Genomic DNA, 19,768 nt, shown 5'->3' on the forward strand with positions numbered 1-19,768 from the left:
GTCGATGTGCCACCCAGGCACTTCCCATGATTCCAACATTTGACACACATATGACTTATACCAGCAATTTGTGCAAGGTGATGTCCCACAGGGACAGTTTTTTTTTAATATCTTTGTTGAATTAACAATTGTGACATAGGCAAACTTACATTTATATAAAAGTAATCAAACCATACTAACAAGTTCACATTTGCTAACATTATACATCACATATATCATTCCATACCATATAATCAAACAACAATACATAAATCGCTCACTTCCTTTCTTCTCTTAAACCTCATTCATCCTCCAAAACATTTTTCTTGCATGTATTGTTTCCACAATTTCCATTTTTTCTGTATAATTTACTTCAATAGTTTTTCTAAAGATCCCACTCCCTGTTCTTTTATCTCTGTTACAATATTCACTACTTTAAGTATAGCTGCTTTAGACTTTGATTTCCATTTTCTAGCAATTGCTTTTTTGGCAGCCACCAGAATCAAAGTTAACAAGGCCTTACTATGCCAAGGCAATTCTGATCCTGTAACCCAGCTCAAAAAAAAAAAAAATAATTTCCTTAGCTACACTTATTTGCTCACCCAATATTCCTAACAGAGTGCGCTGTAGGGAATTTTTTAAATCTGCAGATTCATTACATTTGAAGAATATATGTTCCCAGGTACCTCTTTCTTCATAGGTTCATAGGTAGATACTAGGCTATCGGCCCTAGGGTCTCTACAAGCCTAGCCAAAAAGGTACCTTGGCTTTTGCCACCCAAGAAAATTATTTTCCTGTGCCCCTGTTGAGCAGAGCCACAGTGGTGATCCCTGGGGTGAATTTCCTATTTCCTATCCAGTCATCAAGATTTTTCTTGAAGAGTGCTAATAAGGAGCTTTGTTTGACATAGATAGGTAGTTTGTTCCAGAGAACGTGAAGTCTCTGGGACAGGAATCTATCCCTCCAGCATGTTCTGTTTATTGTGGTGACAAGGTTTAGGTCCCTACAGCGTGTAGCTTGGAGGCATTGGGATTTCTTTAAGTGGAGCATATCTAACAGCTCTGGGTTTGACATAGCTTTGTATGTTAGGCAGAGATTGCCTCTGAGTAGACGATATGCGATGGAGTAAAGCTGGAGTTTTTTTAGATGGTCTGCGTAGAGCATCTGTTTGAGGCCGGTAATCCTCTTTGTGAGGTTTTTCTGCAGCCTTTCCAGTTGTTGTAGATATCTTGTGAGTACATACCAAAAGGGGCATTGTACTCTATAATTGGTCTAATGAGTGATGAGTAGAGGGGAACAATGGTCTCTTTTTTCCTGGATGAGAAATATTTTGTGATGAGGTGTGCCACGTAGAAGGATTTCCTGACTACTGTGGTGATATGATTATCAAAGGAGAAACTACTGTCCACCTGTGTCCCACGGTCTCTTATCACACTTTCGGTGTTAAGTAGACTACCACCTATGTGGTAGCTCATGGGTACAGAGTTTTTACCAAAGGGGATGACAATGCACTTTTTGGCATTGAGCTTGAGGCCTTGGCTTTGACACCACGCATCTGTCCAGTGAAGCCCCTTTTGTAGGATGTCCACATCGTTAGAAGTTTCAATTATGGCTCCTAGTTTGCAGTCATCTGCAAACTTCATTAGCCAAATACCTTCTGTGTTAGCCTGTACTTCAGAAAAGTAGATACCAAACAGGAGAGGACCCAGGAATGAACCCTGTGGTACTCCACTTGTCACTTGTCTGAAGTCAGATTTGGAGTCTGCTACTTTCACAGTGTGGGTTCTGTCAGTGAGCCAGTTGGCAACCCGTCTTGTGACATAGGGATTTATACCTACTTTAGTGCATTTATCTATAATTCCAGAGTGGGGGATGGTGTCAAAAGCCTTGGCGAGATTTAGGCTGTGTGAACCACCTTACCCTCGTCTACAGCTTTGGTGACTGCTTCAAAGAAGTCAGTCAGGTTTAGGAGACATGATCTGCCTTTTACAAACCCGAACTGGGTGGGGTCCAGAGTTTGGAGATTACCAATGTCTTTGTTTATAAGTTCCAGTATGATACATTCCATGGCCTTGCAGACCAGGCTCTTTAGGCTAATGGGGCTGTAGTTCCCGGGGTCCGTGGTGGCACCCCCTTTGTGGAGTGGGATAACCATCACTGTGCACCATTCAGTGGGCACAAAGCCTGAGGTGAGGCTGTGATTCCCAGTTGTACCTCCAACATTTGCCATCTACCTAAGGAAAAATTCTTTGAAGTCTGCTTGGTGTATAACAGTACCTACACAAAAACTTTCAGGCAAAAGCAAAAATCCTAAATCTTCTAGCTTATTTTGCATAACTGAAAGCTATACATACATCCTCTCATTGTTTCTTTGTGAACTGCTTATTTAATCTCTTTTGCCACTCTTTTCTAAACTCCTCTGATTGATTCCTGAATTTATTGCACAATATTTTATACCCTAATAATTATCCATCCCCTTTTTAGCAGCAGCATCTGTTCTAGATTCAGTTAAAAACTCATCCAGTGCAAGGCTTTCTTTTAGGATTCCCCTAACCCTTTCTCTTTCTCTATACTCTGATATCAATCCCTGATATGGAAGACAATCTTCATCTCTTCCCTTTCTATTACCTTTCCCTGACTATTAATTCCCAATGCCTTGGTTCCTTTGCCAGCTTTCTCCAGTAAATTCCAGCCCCCTCTTCACTATTTTATGTACCCCTAATTGCCAGTAATCCCTACTGGAAAAATCTGCTTTCTTCATTCCCATGTTGGCTTACTCTTTAGTATACTTTCTGCTACTTTATAAATATGATATTGTGTATGACCATTGTTATTCTCTTTAAGGATCTGTGTCTAAAATCCCAATTTCTCCTTATTTCTTGAATTGTCCCTCTACTTCATCATAATCCCTTTCCACTTTGAGTTGTAGCTTTCTGCTTGTGTTATGTATAAGAGCCTTAACTGTGAAGCTCTAAAATATTCATTTAAATCAGTTAATCCTAGACCTACTTGTTCTATTGGAAGGATCGAATTATCGCGCGTGCCTCTTGCCCTCTTTCCCTTCGAGACAAAATCTTTCAACTCTTTACTAACTGCTATTTAGAACTTCCCTTCTGGTTGATAAAAATATGCTGACCTGTGTACATATCTCTCAACCTGGAAACATAAAAAATCTGAGTAGGTACAACTTACCAAAAATTTGCATGCTGATTAACATAGAATTTGCATGCATAATCATGTAACCCCACCCACTGTAGTGGAATTGTGGGATGTCGGAATTCAAACGCAAATTGAAGAACAGACAAAATATTAAACCCAAAATATAACCAGAATAATAGTGTTTTATTTATATTAACATTTGAATTTGTATAAAACTAAAATGCATTTTTTGTAAATATAAATTTAACTACTGCACTCATATATAATTAAAATAAATATAATTTGTGCAAAAAAATCAAATGAATTCTAACAACTACTAAACTAGTATAAAATAAAACTAAAATAAATACAAATCACATTTTTATAAGAAATTACATATTAACAAATATAGCATTAATGGATGTCATCAAGATGGATAACAACAGGACTAAATTATGTCAACTGCTTGTTGGAGAGCAACTCACTAGATTCTAAAAAACAGCGAGAGAAGCTTTCTTACAGGAACTGTTTTCATTTATTTCAAAGAAGACCTCTGACAGGGATGAACATAACCTCCTTCTCAGTCAGATGAACAACACAGGCCAGAATTTGCAAGCAGAAATGAGAGCAAAGTGGAAGAAAGATACCCAAACAGTTCTAGTAGGAGCAGGAGCAACAGGTCTAATAAAAAAATAATTTACAATCACACTTAAATATGCTATCAATACATATAACTCCATATCTATTACAGAAGGAGGCAATTTTGGGTCATTGTGGGTGCTGAGAAGAGCAAATAGACCAGCAAGGCAGCACAGAGTTCAATATATTTATTAAAGTAAATCATATAGATATACAATAAAAATTGGTATATATACTCGGGTGAGGTCCATCCATAACATGAAAAAGTAACCAACAAGTTACTTACATGAAACAAAACAAATTATTAGTATATTCTAACAAATTCATATGACAATATATTCATACTTAGAGTTGGTTTTTATTATGCCATACTGGAAGAGCCTCTATCACAGGCTATTCAACAGTTCTTGGTTAAAGAAACCATAGATAAAAATATCAGATACTGACGTTCAAAGGACTCAGACATACTATGTCATAGAGGAGCATATGTTGGACCAAATAAATTTTGTATACATGAAAATGTATATATATAGAGAGATTGGTAGTGGGCAACGCAAATAATAAGCATAGAACATAAATTAGATCAACAGTAATGAGAATAGCAGCCTGAACAAGTGCCCCAAAACATGTATTATAAATAATCTTCAAACTTATCAGTATTCATGAGCTCAACCTTTTGATTGGCTCTTGATATGTATTTAAAGGATGATTCAAATGAACTTGATTATACTGTTTTACACTGAAGAAGGCTGTTGGCCGAAACTAGTTTGTTTCATTTATCAGTATTTAATAAATATATTGAACTCTGTGCTGCCTTGCTGGTCTATTTGGAGCTTTCTACTTGGTTTGGACCGTGCATCCTCTCGGGCATAGGACTTGGTACATTCTGCTGAGAAGAGCACCCTTAGCTAACATCAAAGATAGAAATAGTATTAATTTCATGAACTATAATCATACCCTTACTCAGGAATGGAGTCAGTTCCCTTCATGGTATTAGAAAATCCAAAACACTGCAAAATTAAATGACCTACAAGCTAAATTACAACACATGTCAGTGGTTGCAACCAAACTACAAAACAGAACCTTCAGTGTTAAGTCAGCACTACCATCTTAGACTTCAGCGCCACTTCCATTGTAGTATAGAAGAGCTGTATACAGATAGGATGCACAAAACAGAAACAGGCAACATAATCAAAAACAGTTACAAAAGGCCATAATCACAGAAGGGAATGAATCATTAATTATTGTTTAACATTTTCCTGGGGGGTCAGCAGCAGCAACCTCCGATCACACTTTCTTTCTGCTGCTACCTAAACATTTTCAGTTCAAATGCAACAGAGTTAAATATTTTAATGTAGGATTAAATATTTGAATGTATGATGGCACACCTAATCCCCTGTCTTGACATTTGCTCTTTTGTGACTCTGATTTTGTATGTCTGATCTTTTTTTTTAATTCAGTTTTGAGTGGTTCAATTTTATGCATGGGACCCAGTCTATGTTGTTTCCCCTACACACAGTTCAACAAATTTCCCCCATACTGAAAACACCTATCAGCATTATGCGTCAATAATCTTATTACTACACAAACCCACACAACTAGAAAACGATATAGGAAATTCTACAAAAAGACATATTAAACCTGTCTTACAGTAAATACAAAAAAAGTGTAACTAGGCACACAACAAGGATAAATACAATCAAATCCAAATTAATTGTTAGAAAATATTTCAGTTTTACAATATCTTAGTATAGATTAATTGACAGGATGCAGATTAGAAGTGGATAACATGAGTGTAGGGTACAGACTGAATATTTTGTTTATCTAGGAGACAATGTGGAAGGCAGCAAAGACTCTTGGCATGGAATCCAGAGTCTAGTAGTAAGGGTGTGAAGTAGTGTCTGGCAGTTGTGGTGCAAGGTTTGATTCACTCAACCTCCATTGCTTAACTGTGTGACTCTGAGCAAGTCCCTTAGCCAGACATCAGTCTAGGGCTAAGTCTGAAAATGGATCATGGAGATCCAGAAAACAAATGAAAATCAATAAAAAATTAACTATTTTCTCTGGCTTGCTTAAGGTATCCCCCATTGTGTTTTTTTTTACATCCTCCTTTGCTTATGTGCAAATCTAACAAGAAAAAGGAAAAAACGAGGTGAAGCAGGAACTGTTAAAACACACAATGATCCAAAAGAAAAGATGGTATAGCAGCACCAAAACACTTTATTAAACACAAAGCTTTTGGATATACAGTCCTTCATCAGTGTAACGGAAATAGAGTAAAACACTTATTTAAATACAAATCAATGAAATCACAAGACACAACTCAGCCAACCAAAGTCAACATCAATTATTCAATTAAAAATCAAATATATAAAATGTAATGCTCACATTCATATAAAAAATATATAAACAAATATAAAAAATAAGTTCAATGATCTACTTATATATAAAAAAGTTTTCTGCTGTTTCAGCCATAATTGTTTCTGTTTCAGAGCAGGTTTAATGCCAACCATTTTGTTCTCTCTCTTAATTTCTTCTTTGCAGGAATCCAGGCAGTCTTCTTACTAGCCAGTAACTGAATTTACTAAAAGTAACAGAGTGCCTGACCCTTGTCTTTCAGTTTCTTTTTTTCCCCACTGGGAGAGCTGAAGTTAAACTGTTAATCAGTGTGCAGCCATCTTGTAAAGCCCCCACAGGGCCAGCTTATTAGTGATAATAAATAAACCTTTGTTTATATTATTACTTAAATTGTATTAAAATTAACTTAAAAGTCTGTCTCTGGGACCACAACTCCACATGTTTCAATATTCATTTTAACTGACTTTTTTGTTTCCCTTACATAAAATTTTGGATACCCACAAATAAAAAAAAAAAAATCACACCTTCAGACTTACGCTCAATATTGTTCGATACTATACAGTTCCTCATTTAGTAAATATAGGGTTTACTATCAAAATTTAGATCGGCACTTAAGATTAGCAAATGGTACTGTGCATTCGCTAATGTGGAATTGACGTTTTGATAACAGATCGCACTACAGTGGGGATTGGGAAATGTACCCTTTTTCTCACTGTAATGCGGTCTCGGACTTGGAATATATAATATGCAGAGGGTATGGAGGGTGCAGGGTGGCTTGCACCCCCCTGCAAAAATTTTACCAGTGACACAGACTTTCAACATTGGAAGTTTTGGTGTTCAAATGTTGATTCCATGTTACCATTTCTGAAATGTTGGTAATGCGTTATTACCAATTTCAGCAAACTGATTCAATCAAAAGGTGAAAAATTATTCTGATATTATATATTTTAATAGTAAACCTAAACATACTTCTCCTTCTTGTACAAAACTGCACATTCCACGATGTCCACAATGATAATTTCCTTTATTACAGGACTCGTTCTCATGATTTCGATCCATATACTAGCTATGCACTATCCTGTCAGCTATAATACATCCCCTTCTGTAGGCAAACACAGGACATTCTGACAACCTTCTTTTAAACAATTCATTATTAAGTATGAAACGCCAGTAGCCATCCTGTATTGTGCAATGGCATGGGCCTTTTTGTGGGCATATAAGACTGTGTTGATGAACCTGCCACAGGCTTAATGGGCTACCCTGTTGAAGCCATTTTAGTAACCTAAAAAGATGCCACCTTGACCTCATTAGCCAATGGAAAGAAAGAGGGTGCCATAGTTATACAGTAAGTGGTAGTGACTGGTGGCTGCTTATACATAGGTTGGAATGATTATTGATCAGTGTACAGTTCCTGGGTTTTTTCTGTGTTTCATCACCTAGTGTGATGAAGAAAACCTGCAGATATGCCAGATATCCCCGTTCCAGGCATCGGGGTATATCCCGGAAATTTATGCTATCCTCTCCTCATGCTTCACTGTCCACGCTTGCATTGCTGCTAATCATTTTAACTATTGCTTACAACTTTGATTTGCTTTATGTGCCACATATCTTGTCACTACAGGTTGACCTATTCTACTGTCTATACTACCACCAGGGAATCCCACCAGTGGCATGATGCATATTTTGCTGACATTTGGTATTCCACCACCATCCCTGATGTCATCACCTATTTTGGACCCGAGTGGCTAACATCATTCAGTAGCACATCCATAGCCATCCACCCTGTCATTAATCAACACCACACTGGTCAGTCTGCCTTGTCTTATTCTTACACTGGTCATTCCATCACTTCTGCCTGTGCTAGTTGCACTTGGCATACCATGGGCATGATTTTGACAAGCTGTGGGGTGATGCTTCCTGATGGCTGTTATGTGTCATGGTATGGCAGTACCACTGAAGTTTGGTGTCCCATGTGTATTCATTTTGAAATTACACAGCAGTGTATTCATGGCATCATCTCCATGGTACATTGCGGGGTACTATTTGGTGGTCTGCGTCTGCCGCCTGCTGGTAAGTTTCAATAGGCTGGGCAGTATATGCTCAGGGGATGTAAAGTCTTGCTTCTCTGTTCCTTGTGGGTCACACTGTTTGCAACGCTTGCACTGTGCACATGCCCTACATGTGGAGGACTGGTTAACTGGCATTTAGTCTTATTCCTTGTGGTACACATACTGCTGTATTACATTTTTGTCAGGCCTCTTTATTATTTTAGTTTACCATTGCATACTTAACAGAATTTACCCAGTGTAGCACAGATTACTAACAATTGATTTGATTTTGTATTTTGTATTTTTGTACTTTGACTTTTATTGCTGTATTCTTTTTTTTTTATTTGTCCCATAATGATTTGTTGCTCTATTTACTTTCATATCTTATGCAGTGTTGACCATAGCAGTGGATGTGATATGTTAGAACCAACCACACCATGAACATGCCTTGCCATCACCTGCTGGGTTTCCAGTGGTCATCAGGCCCATCTGTTTGCAGGGTGATATAGGTGAAAAAGCAGAGAGTGAAACGGAGTTCTCCCATGTGCCATCTGGTAGCCTGCTTCTGGTAGGGGAGGTAAGCTTCTCATAAGAGGACACCACCGAGGGGGTTCCCATATGAAACCTAGCAGAAGATTAAAGGCTTGGTGACTGCACTGGTGGCCAGACATCTGCATTGGCAGCCTGCAGCGCATCCATGTGTAACTGGCAGAATTGTACAACTTCCTGGGCCTGACTAGTGGGCCAACAGTGACATGGCCTAGCCATAGGGTGACTGATCACAGGTTGGGTGCAGCACTGTACAGCATGGCAGACATCCATACTCCACCCTATACCCTATCATGGTGCACCCTTTCCCCTCACCAGTTTGAGATCTAGTCTTTCTCATCACCAAATGAGTTCTCTTTGTCTATCTGTGTCTCTCCTTTATGTGCACCTCCCCATTTGTGCCAGCACCTCCCCTGTTGTTCTTTGTCTGTTATTTATATTTGTCCTCATTCCCATAACAGGCTTCCTTAACTCTCGGCGTTCTTTCTGTTACTCTCCTTCTTCTTCCTCTCTTATACACCCATTTCCTCCTCATTTTCAGTTCATATAAAATCACAGGATCTTCGTGTAAAGCCATTAGCTGGTCTCTTAGCTGTGCTTGAAGAAGTGCATTGTTAGACATGTGAATGTTTATCATCATGACCTCAACCTCATTACCACAATCAACAGAACATGCTGGAGGGACAGGCTCATAACTCAGAGACTGCCCATGCTATGGAATAGACTTCCCATACATGTCAAGCAGAGCACTTCACTGGTCCTCTTCAAGAGAAACCTTGATGAGTGGATGGGCAATAGAAAATTCACCCCGGGGATCACTCCAGTGGCTCTACTCAACAGCGGCACTGGGAACTAAGGTCAGGTGGCACGATGTCAGGGTAACCCTATGGGCTAGGTTTGTAAAGGCTCCAGGGCGATTAGCCTAGTGCACACCTATGAACCTATGAGCATACTGCATGAATACATACAAGGCTCATGAGGTCACGTGACACCTCTGGCACAGTCCTTCTCATTACATGTCCTTTTGTGTATTCGCCAGGGAATTGCCTAATTATTATGACCTTGTCGTGCAAGTTGCTCCTCCTTGATGAATTGCTCTACTTCAGCTGTGCTATTTGGTCCTTATGGCCTGTGTAAGCAATATTTCTGAATTCTACTCTATTAAACCACAAATAAACAAAAAATAAATTTGAAAAACGCAGCCATGACCAGAGCCAGGGATACCACCACTAGAAGTTTTACTTGTTAAGCACTTTCATTCACAAGTGAAAAGGACTTCATCAGAACACAAACAGTAGATAACAGCCCCATTAAATATCCTACACAACAATTTGATTAGATAATGGAAAAATACATCAATGAACAAATCCTACAATTTTATAACACCTTTCCCTATACATCATCTCATCTAAACTATTCAAAAACATACATTCCAATGTTTACCCTTTTAAAAACAATATCACAACACCTTAAAAAAGTTTTTATTAAAAAATTCACTTTAAATAAATATCATCCTAATTAAAGGGTGTTCCTGTCGACCTTATAATTCTAACCCTACCTTTAATTTAAGAACGTTACTAATGGTACATTGCTCTATACTAATGGTTCTGGTCCTGGCTGCGTTTGTCAAGTGAATTCTGCTCTATATAATACTATTAACTGGCTAATGACATAGAAATGCACTAGTCTGCATATAGACAAAAAAATTAACAATTGCTAGGTGAGCTCCAAAGTGCAGCACTTATCACTTCCCATGTATGCGAGTGGCCTTTCTTCCTTATAATGTATACATAAGTTGATTCTGCATGTAAAGAACATGTTGCATAGTATACCAGCCACTCCCCTTTTATGTCTGTATGCATACATACATGAAATGCTTTGGCAGAAGCAGGGCTATAGAGTTGTAGCTTGTGGCTCATCTGTTATGACAGCTTCCTTATGCAATCTTGAGGAGAAATTCCCCAAGCTTTAGTAGTCCACAGGAAAAAAAGGACAACGGCATAAGGCTAAATGCTTTTCTCCATAAGAAATCATTGCCAGAGAGATCACTAATTGTGAGCGAGCAATGATTCGCTTTTTAGGGAGATTTCTCCCTTCTTTCAGTTGGTGTGACTGGAAGAAGGGTATGGTGTGACGTTGGTATAAGTTTGTTTGTGGGGGGGGGGGGGTGCAGGAAGGCTTGTCCCCCCTTACAAAAAACAAGTAAAAAGGAGTTTTTGGCCAGCTTGGTTTTTGGGCATTTTTTTTCATTCTTTTGCAGTGTTGACATTCAGGAGGTTGGCATTTCATAGTAGAACTGGTTGTGATTTGCTTTTCAGCTCCTGGTCTTGGCTCAAGCTCTGCCGACTGTCTGTGTGGAGCTTATATGATCCCCCATTTCTGCAAGAGGTTTCTCCAGGCACTTCAGTTTTCCACATCCCAAAAACATACTATTTCAATTTTGAATTCTTCTCTCTCTCTATATGTGTATACATATATACACCTATATGCATGCATATATAAAATTTGCCTTTGCCCCTATGTCCCAGGTAGCTGCTGGTGAAAATGTTCTGAGGACTGGTTAATAAAATGAATAAATTAATTCTGGAGCATTTCTCCCTGGGCCTCTGCTGAAAACAGGATCTGTGGAACCTAGTCGGACTTTCCCGGTCAACAAATGTAAAATAAATAAAAATAAAAATAAAAAAAATAAAAAAATTAAGCTGTATAAAGCATTAATACAGATACTTAAACTTGCTGAGAACACTTCCTGAGGATTATGTCAAATAGTTCTTAATAAAGGTTGCATTTAGGCAAATCACAATGGAACCTACCAATGACCCAGTTTACAATGTCATCCTAAAGCTCTGAAGACAACCTCTTAGCCCATTCCATGTGTGTTCCATATATGCTGTCTCTTTTAGTAAAGATAAATAAATAAATAGCTATAGAACAAACTAGAAAATAACTCCTGTGAAACACAGAAATGGGGGAAAAACAGTACGTGAAATTCCTTTATAATACAATCAAACTTCAGAGAATACTGCATTCTGAAATCATAGACTTAAATTACACATGGCTCATTCTCCCCTTAACTTCAATTATACTGCATGAAGGCAGCCAGATGATGAACAGTTTCAATCTCTCCAGCAGCAATTAACTCATTAACATTTTAATGGCAATCAACGGAGATACGTGAAAATCTCATTTTCATGTTTTTCTTTTTCTTTCTTTTTTTTTTTTTTTTACAAAGAAAAACCCTCTTCACTGAAACTTTAATTGAGTTTTTTGTATAACAGAATGTTACTAATCAGGTAGAATTATTTTTCCATCTTTACATATTCTGAAGCTATTAACCGAAATGTAAACTTCTGTATAGAGCAGTTGTGGCAACATCTTTTTTTCATTGTGAAGAGAAATAAGTGGATTCTGATAATCAGTACAATATAAATATAAAATGCACAAATCCATTCCAATTTTAAACAGAAAGATATACAACGGAGATGAAAACCAGCAATCCTGGCACATGTTATGAAGAACATGAAAGAGTGTTAATTTATATTATACAGTACCTTAATTGCATCTTGAATAAACAAATTATCACACTGCAGCGTATGTACAGCTTAGAGATATTTATTCAAGTTGCTTTGGCATTCTAAATGGATAATTGTTATTTTGCTTGATAAATGTGTATTCTTTGGTTCACAAGGCTAACGACAGTACACCATTTTGCAAATGTAAAAGACCAGACTAGGTTTAGGGCTTACCTTTCATTCTGTAGTGTGACTTTCGAGGGCTCCACATTGGGATTCTCCCACTCCATCTGAGGACAGTGCATAAAGTAGCAGAGGGTGTACAATGCCTCAGGTTCCCAGTAGGTAGAGCCCTGTTTGTGGTGCATTGGCGTGCCATTCCCCTGGTTCTTTGTGTAAAGTGGCTGGAGGTGGTGCATTGCTCGCGAAACCAAATCACCTGGGGACAGGAAAGAAAGAAGCTGTTATTAACTTCCACTGTGGAATTTGCATTAAGCACATATTTTATAGACAGGCTGTTTTCCAAATTCTATAAACTTTTTCTTATCTTCTCACTCTCAGAGCACAAAGGACATTTTTTTGAATGCTGCCTCATTCATTAGTCCTCTAATTCAATATCTAACTCTTGTTATGCCACCATCTTTATTTGTTTAGCAACTGACTATACACTAGGCAGATATTTTCCCTCACTGGTGAATCAGGATAGTTTAATGATTCAATTTTATAGTATGCAGAGAGAAAACAAATCAAAGAATGATTTACACATGCTAATGGATACTGGCAACATAATAATTCAGGTACAGGCAAAGTCAACTAGAATATTACATTATAAATTATTATAAATAAAGATATATAGGTCAAGTACCTATCATTAAGTACAATATAACATGCACATGGATTTATCTAATGAATGAATTCACCTTGGTCAGTATTTCTGGAGATTATAGTACAGTTCTGTAAAATGGATTTTCTGAAACAGTTATTGACAGAACAGCTATCTTGAACCTCAGAGTTTTGACTGGCAGACACTCTAAAGTTTTAAATTGTGTATTTGCATATCCCATCTCACACACACACACACACACACACACACACACACACACACACACACACACACACACACACACACACACACACACACACACACACAAAATACAGTAGTTCACATGCAACCATGCATTCACACACATATATTTTATTTCAGGGCCAATCTACTAAACCCCCTTATATTAATATTGCAGCTCCGAGATTACTGAGGACATGAAACAAAAGTCATGAAGAGTTGACATCACTTCAGTATTAATGAATAGCAGTTTCTTCGAGAAACAACTCTGTACTTTGTAATAATTCTTATTGATTTATTTTATTTACACTTTTGTTGACTAGGTTAATCCCACTCAGCCAAAGGCCTTTTTTCAGGGATGACCCAAGGTGCTATACAAACTGACTAGGGGAAATTTGGCCGGGGCACCAAGGAACTTCCCTACTCTTTTTGACAGGTGCCATGGGATCTTTTACATCCACCTGAGCTACCACCACCTCAGGCAGATGGGGTCTCAGTTTAACATCTCATCCGAAGTACGTGATTGTTCAACAAAAGAAAGCTTACTATGTTAACAGTTCAACAGTTGCATGTCCCGAGTATTCTCTAATTGTCTGATATGAATATACTGCAAATGAAGCATGCATAATGTGTACTGAGAACAATATGATGTGTGGCCTCTTTCTTTAAGCTATACTTAGTTCTATTATCTTGGTTATGTAGTGTGTGTTTTTGTGTGCTAGACAGCTTCAAGAATCACATATGATTTGAGGGTTCAGAAAATTATGTGAAGGGTAGCTCAAGTCTGAAAAGAGGGACACACCTAAAAATAGGGACATCCTGTGCACGGGTCATTCAAGCCTGAAAATAGGAACGTTCCTCCAAAATAAGGACAGTTGAGAAATCTGGACAATAACCCTGAACAGTCATAAAGCTATTAGAATAAGTGTACCTGATAGAACCTCCTGACAATACCTCGTACTTGGTCATATGTGGTACTTTCATAAAAAAATGGATTATGTATATGTACTAAATCATACAAAATGAGAGTAGCTTTATCAGTGGAATCATTCACATCTGAAAGTTCATTTAACAAATACATGACTACATCCAGACTTTCCAACTTTGAAATTATTTACAATATTCCAAACATCAAGCATGAGCCGAAAAAATCCTTGGATGTTTAAAAAAACTGCATCCATTTGGATGTAGTTGGTGCCTCCTGTCCCAGTCTTCCAACACACATCTTCACTAACTCTAAGATCAGACCCACTGGAAAAGAAAAAGAAATACGTACGTTCTATTAGAATCTAAGTATTTTCAAATCTACTATATCACCAACCTAGCTTGCTATTAAAAGTATGAGACCAGCTCCTGTGGATCCATACACTTTGAAAAATAAATTGAAATTCAGGCAAATAATAGTACATTCTTAAATGTGATGTCACTTGTTTACAAGTTGTATTTCACAACAATAATGCTACTTCTGTATCTTAACTATCTGATTGTGTGTACCTGCTTGGTGAATACTTCCAGGATGCTGCAACCCCAGGATTAACTACAGTGTCGCTCCTTTGCATTTTCAGTTGCACTGTTCCAAGTAGCACGTCTATGCGTCTTACAAATTCAACAGGCACACAGCCAGCTCTCTTGTGTCAACTAATTAAAGTGGAACATTTTGATTACATGCACTGTTGTCCATCTTACACTTCAGTTAGGCAATTCGGTGAACTATCTTGCTTCCACTTTAACGTTCGAAACAATATATTTCATGAGACTACAATAGCACAGCATTCTCACTTCTAAGCTGCAGCAGGAATGTTTACACTGCAGTGGAAGGAGCCCTGCAGATTTCTGGCTTTAGAAAAGGACTCTAGCCTCCCTAGATATATTTGGTAACTAAAGAACTTGTCTTTATTTTGAACGATCATCTGTGCAGAAACATGGCATTGTCTGCAGATAGAAGTAAAGCAAAGATAAAGCACTTACATTCAGTGGAATGTTTGTTGCATAATTTATGTCATCAGGAATGTTTACTATGTAATTTGTGACACCAACAACGTATGAATTTTTGGTTGTACAAATAGAGAGGAGTAAATGAATTCAGTATATTGACAATGTCATTTAGAGACCCATGCTAGTAACATTGCCAATATGTAAAACATTTGCAAAAACTCTGTAGTCATTTACTTGACAGTTCAGCATTGACAGCTTTTACAGGTCTATGTTGTCTATAGTTTCTTCTCCATCTCAGATGTCTATTTTGCTGTACTGACTTATTTTTTCCTGAACACTCGCAGCTTACTTTTTTGTTTCAAATATATTAATGTTACAAGTGGAACTGGAAACATGATAGCACATGTTTCCAGTAGAAACACTGCAGCTTAAGCACATCTGTAAGCACTTGTGGCATTTTATGAATGCAGGTCTGGAGTAGGTGATGTCCATAAACCTCAACATTTTAATGTAATTGTTTCATTAGGAGCCACTTCAAATCTGGTAAATGTTTGGTTTTAAATAGTTCAAATAAGAGGGGCCAAAAAGAAGAAATGAATGAATTTCACAAAAACGGCGTCCCCCGCTTATTACTTTCTACAGTCAGGAGAACAATCCGCAGTATGTAGAGTTGTCCAGTAAGTCTGTCCTTTCCATCTGTTCTTCTACTAGTTATCAAAACAGAAGCACCACTTCTGACAATAGCAGGCATGCCAATGTGAAATCCCACATCAGGGCCAGTCTGATGGGAACATTAGTTCAGCAACTACGTGAATAAATAGCCAAAGAAAAATAACTAGTGAACAGAGTTGTAAGCAGTACTCACATGGTAAAATATGATCATTCAATTGGTTTCACACCTGCATAAAACCTCCCCAGGGAGAGCAAACTAATGTCACCAAGCTTTTAAATAGCTCTATAGTTGTTGCTACCTTTACAGCATTAAAAAAAAGAAAGAAAAAGAAACAAGTACAGGACCAATATGTTACTATAGGAACGGTATTACACAGCTGAAGAAGCTCTATTCTAATAGCAGTACATCAAACCACTCTATTAAAAAGTGTATATCACCATAGCAACAATGCTAAAGAGTCAAACTAAATTTATGTAGTCATGGGTGTTCTGTTTAGGTAATCACTGAGTCTTGGTAGCCTCAGACTAAATCATTTAAATATTTTCAGGTACTGATAAATCTCATTACTTTATGAACCTCACCTCCACATCTGCAAGCTTGAATCTCAGTGACATACACTAAAGAAAAACATGTAAACACATATATTCATTGGCTAAATCATTTTACTTACGTCTATAGTATTTCTGAATTACATATCATACATCTGAATAATGCTCATAAATATGAATTTTAAATACAATGGATCTCCTACAGATTAAATATCAAGGATAGTGCCAACCATGTACTTTCGGCAGATATTTGAAAGAAAACAAATTGTCCACATAGGAGACTGCCAAGTGGGGTTAAAGGGTTAATAAAACAACTTTTTATATGATAAGTGGTACATAGTAGCATTAACAAAATGCTATTTCAGTTTTGTAACTTTCGTGGATTCATTTTCAGAAAGATTGGCAGTATTTTCAAATTTGAATGTGTATACACCATGATTGAGTAAATCCCTAGATTTCTGACCTTCGGAATTATGCAAGTTGGAATTCTTTAAAATATGAAGAACCATTCAGCAAATTCTTCATCTTCACAGTAAGATGATCTTATCTCTCCTGAAGGTCCCAAAACTACCCATCTGTGCCACCCCATACCTTGCTTAGTTGATACATATAAATAAATACACACATACACACACACACACACACACATATATATATATATATATATATATATACACACACACACACACACACACACACACACACACACACACACACACACACACACACGCGCACACACACACGCGCACACACACACACATGTATGGATTCCATTGGTTCAACATCTGTTTAACCAGCCACATTTGGTTGACTATATAGATAGTCGACAGGTTTGTGAGTTCAACAATCACCAGGTAGGGGAGTATTCCCTTTACCCCTGGATTATGAAACCTCACAGTTAGTATATATAATTATCAGGGGGTGTGGAGGATGTTGTTTATGTCTTTTTTTTAAGTAATATTTGATGGACTGAAAAGCAATCTTGGCACATGCGTACAAGGAAGTCAGCATTTCCGTTTTCGATGTAGAATGGTTTACCTTCAGGATGTCAATATTCGTGCTAGCTGATCAACTGAGGACTGTTTTGCTGGAAAGATGAAAGTGAGATGAGTGATATGATTCTGCTGTAGCCTTTGCCTCGTCCTCCTGTGAGTCATCTGTGGAACATATGGAAACTGCTGCTAAGGCAGGAGTTTCTGCACTGTTATGTACTTGGACATCTGCTTCAGTCTATTTATTGTCTTCAAATGTATCAAAACAAATCATGAATTTTACATCACTAACATGAGACTGGGAGAGAAATGGGTAAAATAAGCAGCAGAAAAAAAATGACATGATGAAAAACCTTATGATTTAAAGAAGATTAGCTGAGGACACAAGAGTGCAGAGGCAAGGCATACAAACATAATGACTGTCTATGCAGGGACAACCAGTAAGATACAGAAAATATCATTACAAAATTAGTCAACAAATGACAGAAGACACACACACACACACACACACACACACACACACACACACACACACACACACACACACACACACACACACTCACACCAATATAGGAATAAATACAATGGAGTGGGGCATTACGACAGTAGCTGTTCTATGCTTCTTTGGATCAAGGAGTGATGCTAGGAGGAAAGTTTACTGACATACACTACTACACTCCCCATATCAGTGCATGAATAAAGTATTTTTTAAAGAATTTCCCTTCTTATAAACGTTATAAAAAATTATCTCAACACACCAGAGTATGACTTATATTGTATGGTGGTTTCCATCACTTAAGATTTACATGCAACAATCGTGTATGCCTTGGGCCTCACATTAGGATGAGTTGTTTCAGTTTACAAAGATATTATTAGATAGTCATAATGATGGTGCTTGTGACACCCATGCCCTGGCCCAGCAATCAAGGAGCCTCAATCCTCACCACTAACACCAGAGAAGGCGTTTCATATATGAGGAGAGGATAACAAATGCACACAGTAAAGTGCAATTTCCCTTAAGAGTACACAGAGATGACAGTCAGTCCGGGGCTGGTCGCTCCCTTGCTCTCCAAGTCCCCAATAAGATTCCCCACTGGCACAGCTATAGGGTCCAGATCTCACCATAGCTGGGCAAGCTAAAACCTCCAGCAACCTGTCCAACCAGTGCTTTGTGTCCTTGCCCAAGTAGCTGACACACACACACACACACACACACACACACACACACACACACACACACACACACACACACACACACACACACACTTTGAGATAAGAGTTTATACAACCACACAAGACACTCCTAGGAAAGGCTGGCACAGGTTCTCCAGCTGTGCCCCTATTACCCAGACTATACGGTAGTACCACCTGCCACCACCCAGCTAATATTTATCAGCTACTCAAAGGCCCTTAAAAGGGTGTCCGATTATTACTGTGCAATATTATTATCCAATTGGTAGTATAACTAAACAGTCAAGGCTTGTTAGAGTGAATTGATATAGTAATCACTATAAATATGCAATGTACTCTAGAGCTTAAACTACCTCTACATGAAACAGCCACAGTTGAAAGGTTTTAAAATATTTAATAATAAATAATAAAAACACAAGACAATACTTCTTACTACAAAGTGGTAGTCAAGAGGTCAGAGATCACAGAGAAAAACTTAAAATAATTCAGTAGTACAGTACTGACACCACAGAAAAACTTAGTCTAATCTTTCTAGTTCCTAGCTATTTCTAAAAGAAAACACAAGTCTAAGATAACTTACATATGAGCAAGACAGTGCTGTAAGTTGGATGGTCAAGACAAAAGTGCTTAATCCTCTCTGGCTCTCTCTGTTTAAATTGAAATTGCAGTTCTGATTTACATTACATCATTCTTCACACTTTCCTGGGGTTCCCAGGCTACACATTACATCATTATTCACACTTCCCTGGGTTCCCAGGCTAACAGAAACTGCATTTACATTCTTAACATCTCCTTTTGTTATCTTGCAGCTGGTCAGGAGCAGAGCAATAAAATGCATTTGCATGTTTAAATCTAGCAAGTTAACTATTGGTTAAAACAACAGAAAGAATTTCTTCATTTAGACTTTTCGGCACCACTGTCTACATCAAAGAGTCACCACATGCTTTACTTTGGTCAGTAGAGTGCACTGTTGTCACATTAATTTCCAGTTCCACATGTAACAGTATTTCTTTACATTTAAGACAACGAGCCTGTAGTTTACATTCATATTTACAAATGACAGAATTATCTGCAAAATTCTACCTGGCTAGGCTGGCAGCATTCATCTATCTTTATCCACTCATCACAGTGCTATGTATTTTG

The 19,768-nt window shown here is 37.8% G+C and overlaps 1 protein-coding gene across 1 annotated transcript in view; it reads right to left on the bottom strand.

The window, feature by feature from the left end:
* BTBD11 (BTB domain containing 11) overlaps positions 1 to 14,984 on the bottom strand; it is a 602,423-nt gene extending 587,439 nt beyond the window's left edge. The window contains exons 1-2 of the mRNA XM_044087588.1: positions 14,781 to 14,984; positions 12,458 to 12,662 (exon numbers count right to left, since the gene is read on the bottom strand). Coding sequence (XP_043943523.1) covers positions 12,458 to 12,642 — 185 coding nt within the window. The 5' untranslated portion in view covers positions 12,643 to 12,662; positions 14,781 to 14,984. The remainder of the gene's footprint in view (positions 1 to 12,457; positions 12,663 to 14,780) is intronic.
* Between the last annotated feature and the right edge of the window lie 4,784 nt (positions 14,985 to 19,768).

Source organism: Protopterus annectens, chromosome 11.part0 (genome assembly GCF_019279795.1).
Source record: "Protopterus annectens isolate FY-2018-M chromosome 11.part0, PAN1.0, whole genome shotgun sequence".
Classification (NCBI taxonomy): domain Eukaryota; kingdom Metazoa; phylum Chordata; order Ceratodontiformes; family Protopteridae; genus Protopterus; species Protopterus annectens.